The 19,965-nt window shown below is 45.1% G+C and overlaps 1 protein-coding gene across 2 annotated transcripts; it reads right to left on the minus strand.

The window, feature by feature from the left end:
- Positions 1 to 322: 322 nt before the first annotated feature.
- LOC309519810 (SUN domain-containing protein 2-like) lies at positions 323 to 19,648 on the minus strand. Of its 2 annotated transcripts, none has more exons than XM_082200970.1 (13): positions 19,540 to 19,648; positions 18,912 to 19,022; positions 17,913 to 18,055; positions 13,263 to 13,379; positions 10,644 to 10,742; positions 7,937 to 8,008; positions 7,222 to 7,285; positions 5,958 to 6,084; positions 4,304 to 4,382; positions 2,675 to 2,778; positions 1,139 to 1,306; positions 879 to 974; positions 323 to 486 (listed from the first exon to the last, which is right to left on the minus strand). In XM_082200970.1, the coding sequence occupies exons 2-13, from the start codon at positions 19,019 to 19,021 to the stop codon at positions 373 to 375; spliced, it is 1,293 nt and encodes a 430-aa protein (XP_082057096.1). In that variant the 5' UTR covers position 19,022; positions 19,540 to 19,648; the 3' UTR covers positions 323 to 372. The 2 variants fall into 2 exon arrangements, with proteins under 2 accessions (XP_082057096.1, XP_082057097.1); XM_082200971.1 differs by having other exon boundaries at positions 18,912 to 19,025; positions 19,540 to 19,623.
- Between the last annotated feature and the right edge of the window lie 317 nt (positions 19,649 to 19,965).

Consider the following 19,965-nt stretch of genomic DNA (forward strand, 5'->3'; position numbering starts at 1 on the left):
AATGGGAAATGAGGCCTCCCTAACTGTGATTGACCAAAGGGTACCCTATTTCCAATATCACTTTCACATAATACCAGATATCAAAGAGAAAAACAACTACAGACATTTAGAAGACATCTGAAAGGCAGACTATTGTATTTTAATATTTTGTTGGAAGCCGCCCAGAGTGGCTGGGGAAGCCCAGCCAGATGGGCAGGGTATAAATAGTTGTTGTTGTTGTTGTTGTTGTTGTTCTGTCTCAGACCACCGAACAAGAGGGTCTGAGGTTGGAGACCCTAACGAAAAGCCTTAATAACAATATCAGCCACAATAACAATAAAAATATGCTATGATGTACCGTATTTATTATACTGAATTTCTCTGATCACTCCATCACTCCATTCGTTCCCCATACACATGAAACCCATAGATGCAGGTGTACTTTGGATGGTCCCAGTTGCTCAAAATCTTCAAGAGCAGGTATTGGAATTTACCTGAATTTTCTCTCTGAAAATACAGGGACATAAATAGAAGGTTACTGTTTGCTTCCTGTAAAATATATTTTGTTGCAGGAGTGCCAACTTGGCACCGCAACTGTGGATGCCATGTAGCATGCATGAACCTGGCACAGAACCTGGCACTGTTGACCTCCTTTGTAATATTCTATTTTGAAATCTTTAAGATAAAAGTTTGGTTTTCTGTTAGTTATGTTGCTTTGACTGTATACTCTATATTTGACTTTCTTCAGAAATGTTTGATTCTGGATTGTTTCATTGATGTTTTAGTATGCTGTAAACCGCTTAGAGATTTTTCTTTAAAATATAAAGCAATATAGAAATGAAATAGAATAATAATAATAATAATAATAATAATAATAATAATAATAATAATAATAATACCTCCAGCTTGAAAGTTTGCATAGGGAAACCATCGATTCTGTAGACAAATGACCCTAAAAAGTTCCCTTCTTCCTTCTCAAAATCATCTTTGAATCCCTGAGAAGAGACAAAGAGGGAAAGCCGAAGAGATTCGATAAGAGGCTTCAAAGAAATGAACCAAAGGTTGTTATACAAACATTGATAAGTGTTCTTTTAAAAAAAACTTCCACCTTTAAAATTTCTCAATGCAAAGTCCTGAAAATCATAGGGAAATTACTCACATAGACAGAGAAGTTCTTTGGAGCACTGGTTATTTCTTCTGTGTGAGAAATTTTCTTTGAAATATGATCCAGGGTCACAGCGACCGGGCAGACGGCTTCGGACAATTTGATGACGACATAGCCTTGAGAACCTTGCATGGCCCAGCAATTCCCAGGGGTGTTATCCCGCTGAAAAACAAAACAGTCTCATGCCTATCAAGAAGAGAGCACACACAAATCTGGAGAATTCAGAAAATAAGTGTCGTTTGTATGCGAATTACACTAAAGAGTCAAGTAACTCTTTACAAGTCCCCAACAGTGGTGGTGCTGGGGGAAACCAGAGTTTGTCCCTACTTTGGCAGCCAACACAAGATAGAGGTCAATGTGTCTGGACACCTTTATCTGGTTGTCACTGGGAAGCAAAACTATTGGAAGAGTGTTAAGAAGCTGCTTTTGGTACCTAGCAGTTTGAAAGCACATCAAAGTGCAAGGAGATAAATAGGTACCACTCATGCAGGAAGGTAAACGGCATTTACGTGCACTGCTCTGGTTTCACCAGAAGCGGCTTAGTATGCTGGTCACATGACCCAGAAAAACTGTCTGCGGACAAACGTCGGCTCCCTCGGCCACTAAAGTGAGATGAGCGCCACAACCCCAGAGTCGTTCGCAATTGGACATAACTGTCAGGGGTTCTTTACTTTTTAAACATCATGTTATGTTGATATATCACGATGTCTGAAATAAGGATGGAGCTATGTAGAGACGAACTGTAGGGTTGGGTGATAACTGGTTTTCAACATTGTGCTATATCACCAGCTAAACATTGTGATATACCAATACAGTGGTACTTCGGAAGTCGAACGAAATCCATTCCGGAAGTCCATATGACTTCCAAACTGTTCGGAAACCAAGGCGTGGCTTCCAATTGGCTGCAGGAAGCTCCTGCAGTCAATCAGAAGCCGCTAAACCACGTCAGATGTTCAGGTTCCAAAGAACGTTCGCAAACCAGAACACTCACTTCCGGTTTTGCCGCATTCGGGAACCAAAGCAGTCAACTCGCAAGGCGTTCGGGGTCCAAGGTACGACTGTATATCACAATGTCTGAAATGAGGATGGAGCTATGTAGAGGCATTGGCTGGTTTCACAGTTTTTCTCCCATTGTGTTTTTTGCATAGCACACACACATCATTATTCACAATATATTGCCAGGTCAAAAATTATGAAAACAATATCATGATATGGACTTCAAACAGGTTTTGGATGATATATCAGTGGGACATTTCATTCCACCCGCATCATGTTGGCTGTTGAAAATCCTGCCGCTATTTTATATCATTTTGTTTCATGTGTTGTGCTTTTACTGTATATTTCTTTTGTCTTAATGTGTATTAGTGTTTCCTGCTTGGGGAGGGCTCTTGGCTAAATAGGGGTGTACATATTATCCATGCCATCGAGACTGGTGGGTAGGTGGATTTCTCTGCTGGATGCTTGAGAGGTAGTGGTGGTGAGTCAAAAAAATTGAGAAGGACTCCAAACATTGCTTTCCAAGATTCCTACCTCAAGAATCACTTCTGGTGCTCGTGAGTAATCCCAGCACAGCCCCAACATGCAAACCTGCGCTCCCGTTTCATAGCTTGTGCTGGATTTTACGATCGATGCACCTACAGATATTAGGGCATTAAATAGGGAGGGTTCCCCCCCACACACACAAAAAAAATCAAAAATTAGTAAGAGAAACATAGAGAATCCAATCAGAATTAAATTATCACAGTTGGCAAGTGCTAACCGCAAATCTATCGGGGTTTCCCAGTTCAAGTCAAATAGCCTCCAATATGGATTTGTTTCATTACTTCCACCATGACTCCTAGAATGAACATTTGGCAATGGAATGTCACGTTCTTCATTTTTTAAAAATACATTGCTACAGGGTTCATCCCTCTCATTTTCCTTTGTTGAGTTTATCAGTAGCTGCCACGATGTGTGATCGTCAAGCAAATCCTATAGGGCTTTTTTTAAAAAAGGTGCCGGTACTCACCATAAAATTGTTACAGTAAGTGCCACACTTTAAGTATTTGGGGTGACGGTACTACATACCCTTGAGTACCCCCGGGGGGAGCACTGCCTGTTTCTCTCCTTTTTCTACCATCCCTTCTCCCCCCCCCTCTCTCTCTCTCTGACAACTCAATCATCTTTCTCTCTTCCCATTCCTTTTCCTCCCCACCAAATTGGTTCCTGGGAGAGGGATAGATTGGTCTGGTCCTGAGGGATTCTCCTCCCCCCTACACCCGCCTTCCATCATGTCATTCATTTGGGCTTCCTCTCCCCCCCCCCCTCCTTTCCCTTCCGACATGTAATTTGGGGAACAGCTACCTGAAATGTCCTACCTTTGCCGTAAAGCCTACATAGTAGAATGGTGCGATTGTACCATATCAGACCCTCCAAGTATCCCTGTTCTCCAGGGACAGTCCCGGATTTATGGAAGCCACCCCAGTTTCTGATCTGATCCTGGAATGTCCCACTTTTCCTTAAGGTAAAGGTAAAGGTACCCCTGACCATTAGGTCCAGTCGCGGAGGACTCTGGGGTTGTGGCGCTCATCTCGCTCTATAGGCCGAGGGAGCCGGCGTTTGTCTGCAGACAGCTTCCGGTCATGTGGCCAGCATGACTAAGCCTTTTCTGGCGCAATGGAACACCGAAACCAGAGCAGCGCATGGAAATGCCATTTACCTTCCCGCTGGAGCAGTACCTATTTCTCTACTTGCACTTGACGTGCTTTTGAACTGCTAGGTTGGCAGGAGCTGGGACCGAGCAACGGGAGCTCACCCCATCGCGGGGATTCTGACCTCCTGATTGGCAAGCCCAAAGCTCTGTGGTTTAGACCACAGCGCCACCCACGTCCCTATGACTTTTCCTTAGGACGTCCCTATTTCCCTTGGAGAAATGTTGGAGGGTATTCCATATTAATATGAAGTTAGAAGCCTGCAGCCAATATTCTAGTGGATAAATATTTGCACTCACCAGAAATCAACAGATTCAAGGGAGGAGTTACTCCCCTCATGCTATAACGCTGCTACTTCCACTCCAACACCACCTCGCTTCCCGCTCGCTCCATCTCTGTCTCACTGTTCCCTTGAAGCTCTGCTGCCTCCTAGTGTTTGTCTACCACTCCATCTATACCCTTTTCTTACCTGCAGATTTCAGGGCAAAGTCTTCTTTTTCAATCTGATTGCTTTCCACTGCAGTGCCCCCCAATTGCTTGAAGAGATCCTGTCACAAAAAATATACAATTGAGGTGTAGAAGAGAGAGCCCACCTGCAGCTATGCAAACACATGCCCATTACTGCAGGTTATAGAAATAATTTCTCTTCTCCCATCCTGAGTCTTTGCCCCTGGTTGATGTGGCCAAGTGGGGAATACACAATGTCTGGAAGCGGGAGTTGTGGTGAGGGAGACGCTTCAACAAAGCAGCCAGGGATCAGTGAAGGAAAATGAGGGGAACCACCAAGTAGAGGAGGAACGTTATGACTTTGCTGCATCCATACCAGAAGTATTGAGTTATTTTCTTCATAAGCAGAGACATCCCCTTGCCAACAAAGGTCCGTATAGTTAAAGCTATGGTTTTCCCAGTAGTGATGTATGGAAGTGAGAGCTGGACCATAAAGAAGGCTGATCGCCGAAGAATTGATGCTTTTGAATTCTGGTGCTGGAGGAGACTCTTGAGAGTCCCATGGACTGCAAGAAGATCAAACCTCTCCATTCTGAAGGAAATCAGCCCTGAGTGCTCACTGGAAGGACAGATCCTGAAGCTGAGGCTCCAACATTTTGGGCACACCTTGAGAAGAGAAGACTCCCTGGAAAAGACTCTGATGTTGGGAAAGACTGAGGGCACAAGGAGAAGGGGACGACAGAGGACGAGATGGTTGGACAGTGTTCTCGAAGCTACCAACATGAGTTTGGCCAAGCTGTGGGAGACAGTGGAAGACAGGAGTGCCTGGCCTGCTCTGGTCCATGGGGTCACGAAGATTTGGACACGACTAAACAACAACAAATTTAACTTTCATCCCACCATGAGCGGGCCCAAGAACTTAACAACCAGCAGAGCTGACTTAGAATAGATGGATGGCAACCCAGCCAGATCAGTGAGGTATTAATTCTTCGTCTTCTTCTTCTTCTTCTTCTTCTTCTTCTTCTTCTTCTTCTTCTTCTTCTTCACTGTCACCCTTAACCTCTACCAGCATTGATAGCCCTGTTTATGGCTGACTGTGGAGAGAAGGCATTTTGCAAAAATCTTCATGAGAGTAGCACAAGGCTCTCTTCTTTGGGTGATTTCTTAGGGATCGCTGTGAAAAGACTGTGAAGGATTCATTTATTTATTAAACTCATATCCCACCTTTCCACAAGGACACAGGCAGCTAACACTGACCCTATAAATACAAAAAGACCATCATATCAATTACATCACAAAGTGTTCGTTTTTATTATCCCTGATTGTATGTGATTCTCAGTAGGCTACGTACACCAATATGATGTGTGGGAAATATTTGGATTTTGAAGATTGTCTAGTAAATACTGTTTTTATAAACACCATCAAAATAATATTGCCTCTGTAGATTTTTTTTTCTGAGATGGTCAAATTGAATGTCTTTTTTCATGACTAAAATTGTTACAAGAAATTTTAATCAACATATCGTGCCTGTCTTGGCTTACATGGGCAAATTTCTTTGATTTGTCAGTTCACTTTCAGAGGGATGCATTACCTGATTGACTGCTAGCCAGTGATAACTGATAATTAGTTATTATAAGTCAGAAGCGTAAATAAATTGTAGCTCAGGTGACCCTCACCTTCTGGGACTCCCAGTGTCCATGGACACTTCCGAGGGCATCTACGAGGCTCTGGAGACCAACGACGTTTTGACGAAAAGTACTGATCTGTTTCTGAAGATTCTGCTGAAGGGCTTCATTCTGGCGACTAAGCAGAAACGTGCAAAACAATCAAAATATCCACAGTATTGCTTAAGCCTAAGCAAAATAACTCACCGTGGGGTCAAAGGATGGATTGTATGGCTGTAGGGTCCTGTGGGGTGGGGAATTTGCTCTTCTTTTTTAAAAAAAGAACAAATCAGAATATCATCAAATTTTAGAAGCAGAGAGGGATAGATATTAGACTTATTTTTCCAGGAGTCACACATCATAGGGAATTTGTATCTGAATTTCCAGATCTATATATCGGACGTATTAAAATGGTCATTTGCCTTGTGCCAGTGATCGGAGAGCCGTATTAATTCCTTGTTTTACTATCGATTTCCTCATGCTTCCTGACACCTTTCATTGCAAGTGAGGTATGAGGGCCTTTTCTGCAAAACAACACCTACTACAAACCAGATTTCTTTTTCATTCACACTGACAGGAAGGTCAGTGCTAAAATATTCTTTCCGTGTGCAGCCTGCCAAAGGTTGCAGACACATCAATCTCTCTTCCTACTATATTTTAACAAACTTGCTGTTGAGTTGCCAGCCAGGACCTGAGTCGCATCTTTATCAGAGTATAATCCTGCTTCTTTCTTATGGGGTGTGTGTGTGTGTGTGTGTGTGTGTGTGTGTAGAAATCACCAGATTTTTACAAGAACCACCTTCTGCCTTGCTGTGCAATTATCAGCTTGCGTTTCAGGAGGTACAGATATCACCATTCAAAACCAACCCATGGATTATTGCAGAGTTGGGGGACCTGTGGCCCTCTAGAGAACACTGGACTTCAAATTTCCATCAGGCCCAGACTGTAGGGCCAATAGTAAGGAACGGTGCAACATCTGGAGGCCCACAGGTCCCCCATACTGGCCTTATCCAAGGGTGGTGAACATCTGGCCCTCCAGATGTGGCTGGCCTACATCTCCCATCATCCCTGATCATGGACCATTCTGGTTGCAGCTGGTGCTGGTTGGAGACCAACAAGATCTGAAGAGCCACACGCCCCCATCCTTGGAGCATGAGTTTTCATCTTTGCTTCTGCTAAGCTCATCCAAGAGAATCAAACTGCATTTGTGTGTTTTTGCCTCAAGCTGAATTCAAAATGACTGTGTGCCGTACATCAACTGAGAAAGTTATTTTACCTCAGCTGTACCTTCATCACCTGCTTGAAGATATCAGAGGGGTTGCACAAGCCGTACAGAAATCCTAGAAAGAAACACGAAGCACATTAATTGCTTTCTGAACCAATCAGAAAACCCATACACTTTTATCAGGATTAATCAGCAGAACATTGTATTATGTCTCTTCTCTTGTGTAGCACAGTTGAAAATATGTTTATCCACCGAATTCAGTAAAGCATGCTTATTGTAGTGGGGGGGGGGGAATTGGCAAGATCCATATCATTCGGAAATCTGGGTTCATCTCATGGCTATCCACTGGGCAGCTGAAAAATTAATCCAAATCTGACTGTTGGTTGGTGATAGGCCTCACGAGCAAGATGGCAATAGTAGACTTGTTCACGTCATGCTGAACACAGGTACAAGTGTTTGTGTGAAAAAGGATATGCTTGTTGATTTGTAAAACTCTACAATTTGTGTACACAGACTATATACCCATTGAATGTTAACATGTGAACACCTCAGATATTTTTGCATGGCCACCACACACAAATTCACTCTCGCGTGAATAGACATACAGCACACATAAGTGTGACTTAGTAGAAGTCAAGGTCTCAATGGATCCGTTTTTAGCAGTCTGTATTTGATACACATTACAAATAAATGCACATTGCAAATATATTCTGCAGGTTATATAACAAAAAAAAATGTGCTTAGGCTAGCTCTTTGAGGAACATACCAGAAAAGATGCCCAACAAGAATATTAGGGTCAGAAAAGCCAACATCTTCATGACAGGCCTTGGATGGTCTCCTGAGAAGATATAAATTCAAGTGGAAATCATGGAAATATATGATTTCTGAGCAATTGTAAATGGAGCATGTATACGCCTGAAAAAGGCAAACATGAGCAAGCAAGTCTATGTATGCTCTCTTCCTGTTATCAACATTGCTGCAGATTTTGGCTTTATTTATTTAGGATTTGTTTACTTAGGAAAGCAAGGGTCCCACCCTTTATAGGTAGAAAGGAGATGGGTGGAACAGTTTTGCTTGTTTTTATAATTGTGACTAGGGGTCTAAGAGGGCATCACTTTTTGTTCAGTCCTGTAGTTGTCACACGCAGCACTGTTTCTGCTCTGCTGCAATTTGTCTTCTGCTAAGAAGTACATTATTTGTCTTGCTGCCCACTATGACAAAATTACATAATTTATGTGATCTGTGTAGATATTAGATAATGTAATAAATTATGTCTCATTTGTGGGCTGAAAGCAACTACGGAAAATATGGATCATATTCACTGGATATATTACCGTTCCAGATGTGGGACCAATGAGCAAGCATTGGCAATTTCTGCTCCCATTTCCGTTTTTATCTGACTTGGCCAATATCCCTAACTGAGATTGGTTTACCTGTTTCTGTAACTATATATTATGGGTTGTATCCATATATATAAATTCAATAAATAATAATAATAATAACAAAAGTTGTCCTGTTCACACAAGGACTTCTGCTTGTGCAAAGGAATCTGCTCTGAAGGGTTGGGGTGAAACCCAAAACAGATTTGGGGGGAGCACAGAGGAAAAAGAGGAAACGAAAGTTCAGTCACATAAGCAGAAGTTCTTGCACAATTGGAATGACTTCACTGGATTCAATCCTATATGCTATAATGCACCCTGGAACCTTAAGGTGAAGAGCGAGTCAGAATTCTTGTAGATAGATCTAGAACCCATTCTCCTTACTTCTCTATTCCTGTTCTCCAAGTGAAAATATTTCATCTTAGTTCAAAGCTTGTTCTTTGAAGCCTGTTCTGATAATAATTTTATTAATTTGAATTACCATTCAATAATAGCCCCATTATAACCATGCCAAATTATAGTACAATTACTAATACCAATCATTCAAATGCAGATTTATATAATTTAGATGCACAACCCCCCCACATGCTAGATTTGATGGTTTGATTATTTTCTTTATTTCTGCATTCCAAAATCTTACTAATTTCAATTACATTCTGGTCAAAACAAGAATCGCTTATACAACAACTGCAATATTAACAACTTCCATTCGTATAGACACATTCTATATCCTTGTTCATCCTGTGTGTGGCAATTATACTGTCCGTGGTGTTTCTTCCTGTCCTTGTAAAATTTTATGTCTCTCTTCTCCTGGTTGTTGCTGTTCTCCACCCTGCCTTGGGCAGAGCCGATATCCCATTGTTGCTTCAGAAATTTCTCCATCCCTCCGTCCCGTGCTTCTTTGTTTTGCAACTTTAACAACAGCGGCAAAAATCACCATCCCAATAAATAACCTGTTTTCACCATTTTCCCTCTGAGCCTGGGAAGAAGAGTGGTCTGTCGAACTGAAGATGACTCAGTAATGAACCTTATCAGTCCCTTGGCAAGTTCACAGACTTCTTTCATCCTTCCGTCCAACTGAAGATAAATGAGCGTTTATACTTCCAATTAAAGCCTGTTGAAGCCCGTTCACACAATCAATTTACTGTTGATGCTTCTCATATACATCTACCAATGCATGCAATATTCGTCTTTTGGGAAGGTTGTGGTTCAAATTGTTGTTGTTCAGTCGTTTAGTCGTGTCCGACTCTTCATGACCCCATGGACCAGAGCAAGCCAGGCACTCCTGTCTTCCACTGCCTCCTGCAGTTTGGTTAAACTCATGCTGGTAGCTTTGAGAACACTGCCCAACCATCTCGTCCTCTGTCATCCCCTTCTCCTTCCCAACATCAGGGTCTTTTCCAGGGAGTCTTCTTTTCTCATGAGGTGGCCAAAGTATTGGAGTCTCAGCTTCAGGATCTGTCCTTCCAATGAGCACTCAGGGCTGATTTCCCTAAGAATGGATAGGTTTGATCTTCTTGCAGTCCATGGGACTCTCAGGAGTCTACTCCAGCACCATAATTCAAAAGCATCAATTCTTTGGCGATCAGCCTTCTTTATGGTCCAGCTCTCACTGCCATACATCACTACTGGGAAAACCATAGCTTTAACTACATGGACCTTTGTTGGCAAGGTGATGTCTCTGCTTTTTAAGATGCTGTCTAGGTTTGTCATTGCTTTTCTCCCAAGAAGCAGGCGTCTTTTAATTTTGTGGCTGCTGTTACCATCTGCAGTGATCATGGAGCCCAAGAAAGTAAAATCTCTCACTGCCTCCATTTCTTCCCTATCTATTTGCCAGGAGGTGATGGGACCAGTGGCCATGATCTTCGTTTTTTTTCAAATTAGAGAACTTGATTAAGGGCAGAAAATTGAGAAGATGCATGCTCTCCCTGTTTCCCTAAACCAGGGGTAGCGAATTTGTGGCCCCAACTCCTATCTACCCCAACCAGCAAATGGTCCATAATCAGGGATGGTGGCAAAGGAGTTATCACCCAACAACATCCAGCTGGACCAAAGTTCCCCCACTTCTTCTCTAAAACTACTCAGCTAACCTACCTGCTTGTTGGAATGCAAGAGAAACTGGGTTGGTTCTCAGTGTCCCGGCTCCAAGGAGAGATGGACTGCTGTAGCTCTTCATCTGCTGCACTTCTATAACTATCAAAAGTAAAATGTCACCTCAATAAAGGTAAAGGTAAAGGAACCCCTGACCACTAGGTCCAGTCGTGACCAACTCTGGGATTATGGCGCTCGTCTTGCCTTACTGGCCGAGGGAGCTGGTGTACAACTTCTGGGTAATGTGGCCAGCATGACTAAACCGCTTCTGGCGAACCAGAGCTGTGCATGGAAATGTCGTTTACCTTCTCGCTGGAGTGGTACCTATTTATCTACTTGCACTTTAACGTGCTTTCGAACTGCTAGGTTGGCAGGAGCTGGGACCAAGCAACGGGAGCTCACCCCGTCGCGGGGATTTGAACTGCCAACCTTCTGATCGGCAAGCCCTAGGCTCTGTGGTTTAACCCACAGCACCACCCGCGTCCCCACCTCAATAAGCATCTCTATTAAGGGCCAAGGGTCTGTAGCTCAGCGTCAGAGAACATGCTCTGTACACAAGAGGAGTGCGGCTCAGTCTCTGGCCCCTTCCATTTAAAAGGATCAGAGATCAGGCTCTTCTTCATCTGAGACCCTGGAGAGATGCTGTCAATCAGAGTAGACATTACTGGGCCTGAGGGGCAAAGTAGCTTCCTAAGGCTGGCTTGCAATTTCTTACTTTCCCGTGTTCTATATTTCCTCCATTTATTTTATTAGCAATATTTATAGATCACCCTACAACCAAGTTCTCAGGATGGTGAAAGAGAGAGAGAGAGAGAACAGGGTAGAAATTGTTTAAAGAATTTAAAGGTCTCAAATGTCGAGTAAATATTTGGGCAAAATAGGTCAAGGTAAATGTGAAAGCAACATACATGCTGCTCTTTACAATCATTGAACTAGAAAAACACTTTAAAACGTTCAGCTAACTGAAATAAAAAACAGTTTCCCAAACTGCATTTTCAGTGCATATATACTTACATCTCACACATCAGGTTTTTTAAATATATATATATATACAAATGCAGTCATTTTAATGTTTGCAGACTGTCAACTATATATAAAGGCAAGGTTTTCTGAAGAAAAAAATCAAAAATACCTTGGATTCTTGGAAGATAAATAAAGGGATGGTAGTTATTATTACTTCACAATATCACTATTTTGAAATGAAAGGGAGGGGAGAAAAGAACTGTCAGCCCATAGCATGAATCTCTGGAATAACTGAAATGACAACAGTGTTGTTGTTGTTTAGTTGTTTAGTCGTGTCCGACTCTTCGTGACCCCATGGACCAGAGCACGCCAGACACTCCTGTCTTCCCCTGCCTCCCGCAATTTGGTCAAGCTCATGCTGGTAGCTTCGAGAACACTGTCCAACAATCTCATCCTCTGTCGTCCCCTTCTCCTTGTGCCCTCCGTCTTTCCCAACATCAGGGTCTTTTCCAGGGAGTCTTCTCTTCTCATGAGGTGGCCAAAGTATTGGAGCCTCAGCTTCAGGATCTGTCCTTCCAGTGAGCACTCAGGGCTGATTTCCTTAAGAATGGAGAGGTTTGATCTTCTTGCAGTCCATGGGACTCTCAAATGTACACTGCCAACAGTGTAGGCCCTAGGAAATGCTCTCTAGAAAGGGCATTCTATAACTGGGGTGCCACCACTTAAAAGGCCATATCCAGGAACAACAGCAGGTAAGACTGAGAAAATTGCTCACTTACTCGCTTTACGCTCTCTGAGGCCCCAAAACTTACTAGGTCCTTCCATTTCCCCAACTTCAGTTCCACATTTAGAAGAGAACATTCGACGTATTCTATTTTAGAGTAAAAGTTTGAATAATATTTTTATGGGTCTGGACAATGATTTATTCCAAAAGGAGTCAGTTCTCATGCTTCCTGTTGCTTCAAATAGAGCAATATTAATTTCAGCAACAAGCCCACCAGTAATATTGGAGGATGCCCTCCATGGAGAAGACGCCATGCTGAGGACCCCCTCAAAGCTGAAGTCATCCTTGACTGCAATGCTAAACAGCTACCGCAAGGACAACTGTGTCTCTGACCGCCTGATGCAGAGTCCTCTTCCATCATGGACCTCTGTGCCTCTTCTCAACAGATCATGTGCACCATCTCCAAATGGAGCTTAAAATGGTAAAGGACCCCTGACAGTTAAGTCCAATCGCAGATGACTCTGGGGTTGCGGCGCACACCTCACTTTACAGGCCGAGGGAGCCAGCCTTTGTCCGCAGACAGTTTTTCTGGGTCATGTGGCCAGCATGACTAAGCTGCTTCTGGTGCAACGGAACACCAAAACTAGAGCAGCGCACGGAAACACCGTTTAATTTCCCACCACAGCGGTACCTATTTATCTACTTGCACTGGTGTACTTTCGAACTGCTAGGTTGGCAGGAGAGGGACCGAGCAACGGGACCTCACCCCGTCACGGGGATTCGAACCGCCAACCTTCTGATCAGCAAACCCAAGAGGCTCAGTGATTTAGACCATAGCGCCACCCACATCCCTAAATGGAGCTTAGAGGGAGCCATATTGCCGCTGCTAGCTAGCTTACTTTTCAAGAAAAAATGCACCCAAGACCCGAACATACCTAGAACAAGTGGCTTCTGATCAGGGCACATCACGATGTTAGCATTGGGTTCCATCGGTGGAGGAGTTTCAAAACAACGTTGTGCTATTAAGGGATTTTGATCAGGCAAGTCTTTACCTGTTAGAGACAGATGACATTGTTAGCACAGAGGCCCAGAGGAATCAAGGAAGAGCTTGATGTTTTGGATTTGTATAACATGCACAATCAAGTTGGTAAGAAATGAGTTGTCCCCCCCAGACCCAGCTTAAAGGTTTGCTGTGGGGGCAGCAGGAGAATGACTGCATTCCTTGTGGACTCACATGCTCAAGGCAGATAGACCACCGAAAGTGCAGTGGGAAGGCTTTCCCCACATAGAGAACGAAAACAAGACCAAGTGCTGTTCTCAGAAGAATCTAAGTCTCACCACCACAACCACATGGCTTTTAAAAAGTAATGGACTATGTGGAATTTACAAAGCTGACAGCAGTATTAAGGGATCAAAATAATCAACATTTTATAGAAGAATGGAGGCCCTTTGTGGACTATTTGAAAAAACACTACAGTCAAATGAAATCATGGGCAGGATTCGAGATCGGAGCTGCGGAAGGAAAACAAGAAAGGACAGTCGTACCTCGGAAGTCGAACACTTTGCGACTCAATCCTTTTGGCTCCCAAACGCCGCAAACCCGCAAGTGAGTGTTCCAGTTTGTGAACGTTCTTTGGAACCCGAACCAGAAAGGTCTCCCACCCAAGGTTTAGTGTTACATGTGAATTTGACAACTTCGCTTTTCAGAAAATGCACCCTGATCTGCATCAGGACTAGAGTGCACAGGGAAGGGAGGTTGAAACCTTTCCCACCTCCCCTTACTGTTTTCCAAGTCCCCCCCCCCCAGCAATCACTTTTTCCAGCTGTAATTTGACCATGAAAGCAAATGCAGTGGTACCTTGATTCTTAGGCACCTTGGCCCCCAAATGCCGAAAACCTAGAAGTGTTCCGTTTTTCGAATGTTTTTCGGAAGCCGGGTGTCCAATGCGGCTGTCAGCGATTGTTTCCAGGCACCAATCAGAAGCTGCGCCTTGGTTTTCAAACATTTCGGAAGTCAAACGGACTTCCAGAACGGATTAAGTTTGGCACTTTTGTTTCTGCTATTTATTTTGTTTTGCTTTTTTGCTTTTGAGGCTTTTTCGGTTATTTTCTTTTTGTGACTGTGTGGAACCCAGTTCAGCTACTGATTAATTGATTGATTGTGTGACTGCAGAAATGGACAATGACTATCATCAATGCAGGTAAGAAAAAATAATAATTTTAATTTTTATCATCTACAATGCTGTCTTATTTATTTTATAGTACAGTACATTGATTATTGCTTTCATTTTATGGATCAATGGCCTCGTTGGATAGTAAAATTCATGTTAAATTGCTTTTTAGGGGTTGTTTTTAAAAGAGTGGAAGGGATTGATCCGTTTTGCATTACTTTCTATGGGAAAGGGCGCCTTGGTTTTGAAACACTTTGGTTTTGGAACGGACTTCTGGAACTGATTAAATTTGAGAACCCAGGTGCCACTGTAATGTTTGCAGTAAAAAAAATTAAGTTAACCGCCTTCTTATAATTTGGCAAAAAGAGAATAAAGCTATAGAGACTAGTATGGCACAGCATTTGAGCTAACTCACTCAAGATACCATACTGCACATTCCGCTCTCCACTCTCCACAGTGTTTACTTTAGGCCTTATCTCCTTCACCCCATAAAGCAAGTGTTGTGGGAAGTTGAACTCGATTCCAAATGCTGATTTGAGGATTATGTCCTAAGCACACCCACCAAACATCACTGTAATATCTCAGCGCTCAGTGGAAATGTTGCATTATGGCACATTTTTGTATCTTTCATAGCCCCTCTGAAAACCCGGACAGGATTCAAACTCGGGTCTGGAATGCAAAACTGCATTGTGGGTTTATGCATACCAGTTTTTATTCTGGAATCTCAATCTGCAAGGGAGATGCTGTTTTACAATATACCGTATTTTTCGCCCCATAAGACGCACCGGCCCATAAGACGCACCTAGTTTTTTTGGGGGGAAATAAAGGGAAAAAATTTTATTTCCCCCCCAGGTGCGCTGCGCTACACCAGGAGCTTGGGGCGTGCGGAGCTCAGCGCGCCCCAAGCTTCTGCGTGCCAGTAAGGTATCCGCTAGCGTGGGAGAGCCGGGCGCCTCTCCCAGGGCTAGCGGACCCCTGCGCTAAACCAGAAGCTTGGGGCGAGCTGAGGTCAGCGCGCCCCAAGCTTCTGCGTGCCGGCAAGCAGTCCGCTAGCCCTGGGAGAGCCGCGGGGCTCTCCGAGGGCTAGCGGATTGCTGCGCTACACCAGGAGCTTGGGGCGTGCTGAGCTCAACGCGCCCCAAGCTTCTAGGTGCGCGCAAGCAGTCCGCTGCCGCCCCAAGCCTCGCGCACCCGGCGGGACCTCCTGCCGGGTGCGCGAGGCTTGCAGACACTCGCCCGAAGCAGGGGGAGCCCTCCCGAGGGCTCCCCGTGTTTCGGGCGACAGGCTGCCGCCCCAAGCCTCGCGCACCCGGCGGGACCTCCTGCCGGGTGCGCGAGGCTTGCAGACACTCGCCCGAAGCAGGGGGAGCCCTCCCGAGCGTTCCCGCTGCTTGGGGAGAGATCCGCGAAGCCTGGACGCGCTGAGGTCAGCGCGCGCAGGCTTCGGGATGCCGGCAACTCTCCCCAAGCAGCGGAAACGTTCCCGCTGCTTGGGGAGAGGTCCGTGAAGCCTGGACGCGCTGAGGTCAGCGTGCACAGGCTTCGGGATGCCGGCAACTCTCCCCAAGCAGCGGAAACGTTCCCGCTGCTTGGGGAGAGGTCCGCGAAGCCTGGACGCGCTGAGGTCAGCGCGCGCAGGCTTCGGGATGCCGGCAACTCTCCCCAAGCAGCGGAAACGTTCCCGCTGCTTGGGGAGAGATCCGCGAAGCCTAGAGAGTGAGAAGGGTCGGTGCGCACCTACCGCTCTCGCTCTCCAGGCTTCAGCGAAAGCCTGTATTCGCCCCATAAGACGCACCCACATTTCCCCTTCATTTTTGGAGGGGAAAAAGTGCGTCTTATAGGGCGAAAAATACGGTAATTTTAGCACTTTGATGTAAGGAATTAGGGACCAGGGGTTTGGTTTTTTTGTTTTGTTTTTAATGTTCCGATATTAATGGCATCGAATCTTTGGCATTAGGCTTGATTTTGCAGGCCTGCATTTTATGACTCCTGCGCTGCGTTCCCTTTCCCTGTCTGACCCTGGAAGTGGGGCAAATGACAGGATGTTTTGCTATGTCTTCTGTGAGTTAGCGCCACAATCTCCTTGAGAGCGTCCAAGGAACAGATAGGGACAGGAATGTCAACAACCCTCTCGAAGGTCTGGACGCTAAGGAAACAGTGATAAAGGAGGACATCTGAGACCCCAATGGCCTGAGCAGTTAAGGGGCACCCCAAGGTAATTGTGGGGATGAGGTTGCCAGTATGGAGCCATGCGTGTTTTACTTCTCATGACCTGTAGCCTTTCTCGATCTATGTAGAAGAATCTTGACTTTTTGTGTGCTGTGATTGAGCCACTATATAAGCTTTGTTCGGGACAGACTTTTTTAAACTGGTGGTTCAGTCAGAACAACCAGTTGCTAGAGCATGAGACCCTTCACCCCAGGGTCATGGGTTTGAGTGAAAGATTCCTGCATTGCAGTGCTCCTTTCCAACTCAACACGTCTGTGATTCTGTGACATTCAGAATATGTCAAAACCCCATTAAACTGGGCTCTGTCCTATTGCAATACAGTGGTACCTCGGGTTACATACGCTTCAGGTTACATACGCTTCAGGTTACAGACTCCGCTAACCCAGAAATAGTACCTCGGGTTAAGAACTTTACCTCAGGATGAGAACAGAAATCGTGCAGCAGCAGCGGGAGGCCCCATTAGCTAAAGTGGTGCTTCAGGTTAAGAACAGTTTCAGGTTAAGAACGGACCTCCGGAACGAATTAAGTACTTAACCTGAGGTACCACTGTACAGTCATACCTCATGTTACGTCTGCTTCATGTTACATTCTTTCAGGTTACATCCCATGGCGACCCGGAAGTACCGGAAGTTCTGGGTTTCGCCGCTCACGCATGCGCAGAAGTGTGAAATGACATCACGTGCATGAGCAGAAGCGGCGAATCACAACCCGCACGTGCGCAGATGCACCGCTGCGGGTTGCGTTCTTTTCATGTTGTGAACGGGCCTCCGGAACGGATCCCGTTCTCAACCAGAGGTACCACTGTAGTTACTAAACTGGATCCCTAACTGGATCTGCTTGCTGCAATTCACTTGGTCCCGTTTTTATTTAAGCTTGGCTACGATTTAAAGTGACATGCCCGTGTCTCGCTTGGCCACTGTGGGAGCAGAATTAAATCCGAATAAGGCCATTTGTGCTACACACAAACAAACAAAACTGCAGCTCAGTTGGTTCAAGTGTGGTGCTGATAACGGCGAGGTTGCAGGTTCGACCCCCTATGAAACAACCACACATTCTTGCATTGCAGGGGGTTGGACTAGATGACCCTCAGGGTCCCTTCCAACTCTACGGTGCTATGATACACACTGAACATGTGCGAGCGCCGGCAAGTTAAACCAAAGGCCTCACTTTACTTGGCACACTCACTACAGCAAGGCTGCATCAGGTCTTCCGATCCGCTGCTTTTCGCCCCCCAACTCGTCTGGGAGCAAGTCTCCTTCCAGGTTTTGGAATCCCATTTTGCTTCTGAGGCAAGAGAGTTGCGCTTCCTGCGGATTCTTTTGAAAACCCTGAGAAAAGAAAGCTCAAAGGTTTTTTTGTGGCGAGAGAGGGGACCTTACAGGGAGGGGAACCCATGGCTCAGGAGTACATGACTGCATTGCCAAAGGAACCGGGTTCAAATCCTAGTGTTTCCAGGTAGGGCTGCCAAGGACCCCTGCCTGAAACCCCGAAGAGCCACTGCGAGTCCGTTAAAGGTAAAGGGACCCCTGACCATCAGGTCCAGTCGTGGCCGACTCTGGGGTTGCGGTGCTCATCTCGCTTTATTGGCCGAGGGAGCCGGTGTGCAGCTTCCGGGTCATGTGGCCAGCATGACTAAGCCGCTTCTGGCGAACCAGAGCAGTGCACGGAAACGCCGTTTACCTTCCCGCCGGAGCGGCACCCATTTATCTACTTGCACTTTGACGTGCTTTCGAACTGCTAGGTGGGCAGGAGCAGGGACCGAGCAACGGGAGCTCACCCCGTTGCGGGGATTCGAACCGCCGACCTTCTGATCAGCAAGTCCTGGGCTCTGTGGTTTAACCCACTGTGCCACCCGCATCCCTTGCGAGTCTGTTAGGGAGGAAATGCCAAAATGGACAGATTTGCTCATCCCCTGCAAGTCCGTTGGGGATGAGCAAATCTGTCCATTTTGGCATTTCCTCACTTTTTCTGTATCATTCAAAAAAACCCAAACGAAAAACCACCCAGCTGCAACCTCCCTCCAAGATGATTCCATCAGGCAGTGCCAGCTCTGGTGCCAAAGAACCAAAGAGCAATGGAAAGAACACGAACCGTTTCCACATACACTGATATGCAAGCATGCCACAGCACAATGTTATTCTTACATAAACCAGACCACAATATGTTACCCAAGCTCCCTTGTACCTCCTCACTCCCGTTTCTCGGTACGAAATGGGTTTCAGCCTTTGGAGAATGGCCAATCTTTCGCTGCGCCGTTCCAGTATAATCCTTTCACTGTGGCATTCCATGGTCATCCTGCTCAACATGATCAATAATATTTATTTATTTATTTTATATATATATATATATATATATATATATATATATATATATATATATACACCCCACTCATCTGGCTGTGTTTCCCTAGCCCCCTGGGCAACTCCCAGCAGAACATTAAGAACATAATAAAACATCAAACATTAAAAATTTCCCTAAACAGGGCTACCTTCAGATGTCTTCTAAAGGTCAGATAGTTTCCTTGACATCTGGTGGGAGGACCCTCAGAGCTGGACCTCTGTGCCTGGGCTGAATGATGAGGGTGGAGACGCTCCTTCAGGTATACTGGGCCGAGGCAGTTTAGGGCTTTAAAGGTCAGCATCAGCCACATCACACATGAAGTGTGATTTCACGCATCCAGAATTGCGATCCAACTGAATCACAATACGGGCAGCGACAAACCACAGTGAAGGATATTCACCTTTTGTGCTCCTGCTGTGCCACAGCAGGGAATAGTGCCATGTGCAGAAATCAACATCCCAATATATCTCACCTTTAACTCGGTTGGAAAAGCCAGTTTCTGGTCCTTACTGCTACGGAGATGGGCTTGGAACAGTGAGGGAAATGTATGGCGAAATCTCAGAACTGAGCAGAGCAACGAAATGTTCCTCACCGACTCCCTGCAAACCAGAACCAAGCAATAAATAAATCATTTCAACCTTCACTGTGAACCAAAATCAATGAAATTGGCTGAAGGAATTCCATGGGTTCATTTGGAGTTGGTGCACGTCGCAGTTTCCTGCTGAAATCATGCAACTTTTTATACCCCCCCCCAAAAAAAAAGTTTCAGGAAGGGGCAGGTGCCCTTGTTTCGTTGTGCTAAAGTGCAAGTGTACCCTCTGGGTGGCGAAATTGGAGAAGCAGAACGACTAATAAAGCAGAATTCTCTGTGGATAGTATAAACCCATCGCTAATGCAC

Source organism: Podarcis vaucheri (genome assembly GCF_965113315.1).
Source record: "Podarcis vaucheri genome assembly, chromosome: 1".
Lineage (NCBI taxonomy): Eukaryota > Metazoa > Chordata > Lepidosauria > Squamata > Lacertidae > Podarcis > Podarcis vaucheri.

Bases quoted from the DNA above. Each gene is read 5' to 3' on its own strand.
- LOC309519810 (XM_082200970.1), bottom strand. From the start codon at position 19,021: ATGACCATGGAATGCCACAGTGAAAGGATTATACTGGAACGGCGCAGC. The intron at 8,009-10,643 runs GTAGGTTAGCTG...ATATCTTCTCAG, and splicing joins TCTTGCATTCCAACAAGCAG to GAGACCATCCAAGGCCTGTC. The intron at 975-1,138 runs GTGAGTAATTTC...GTCTCTTCTCAG, and splicing joins CAAAGAACTTCTCTGTCTAT to GGATTCAAAGATGATTTTGA.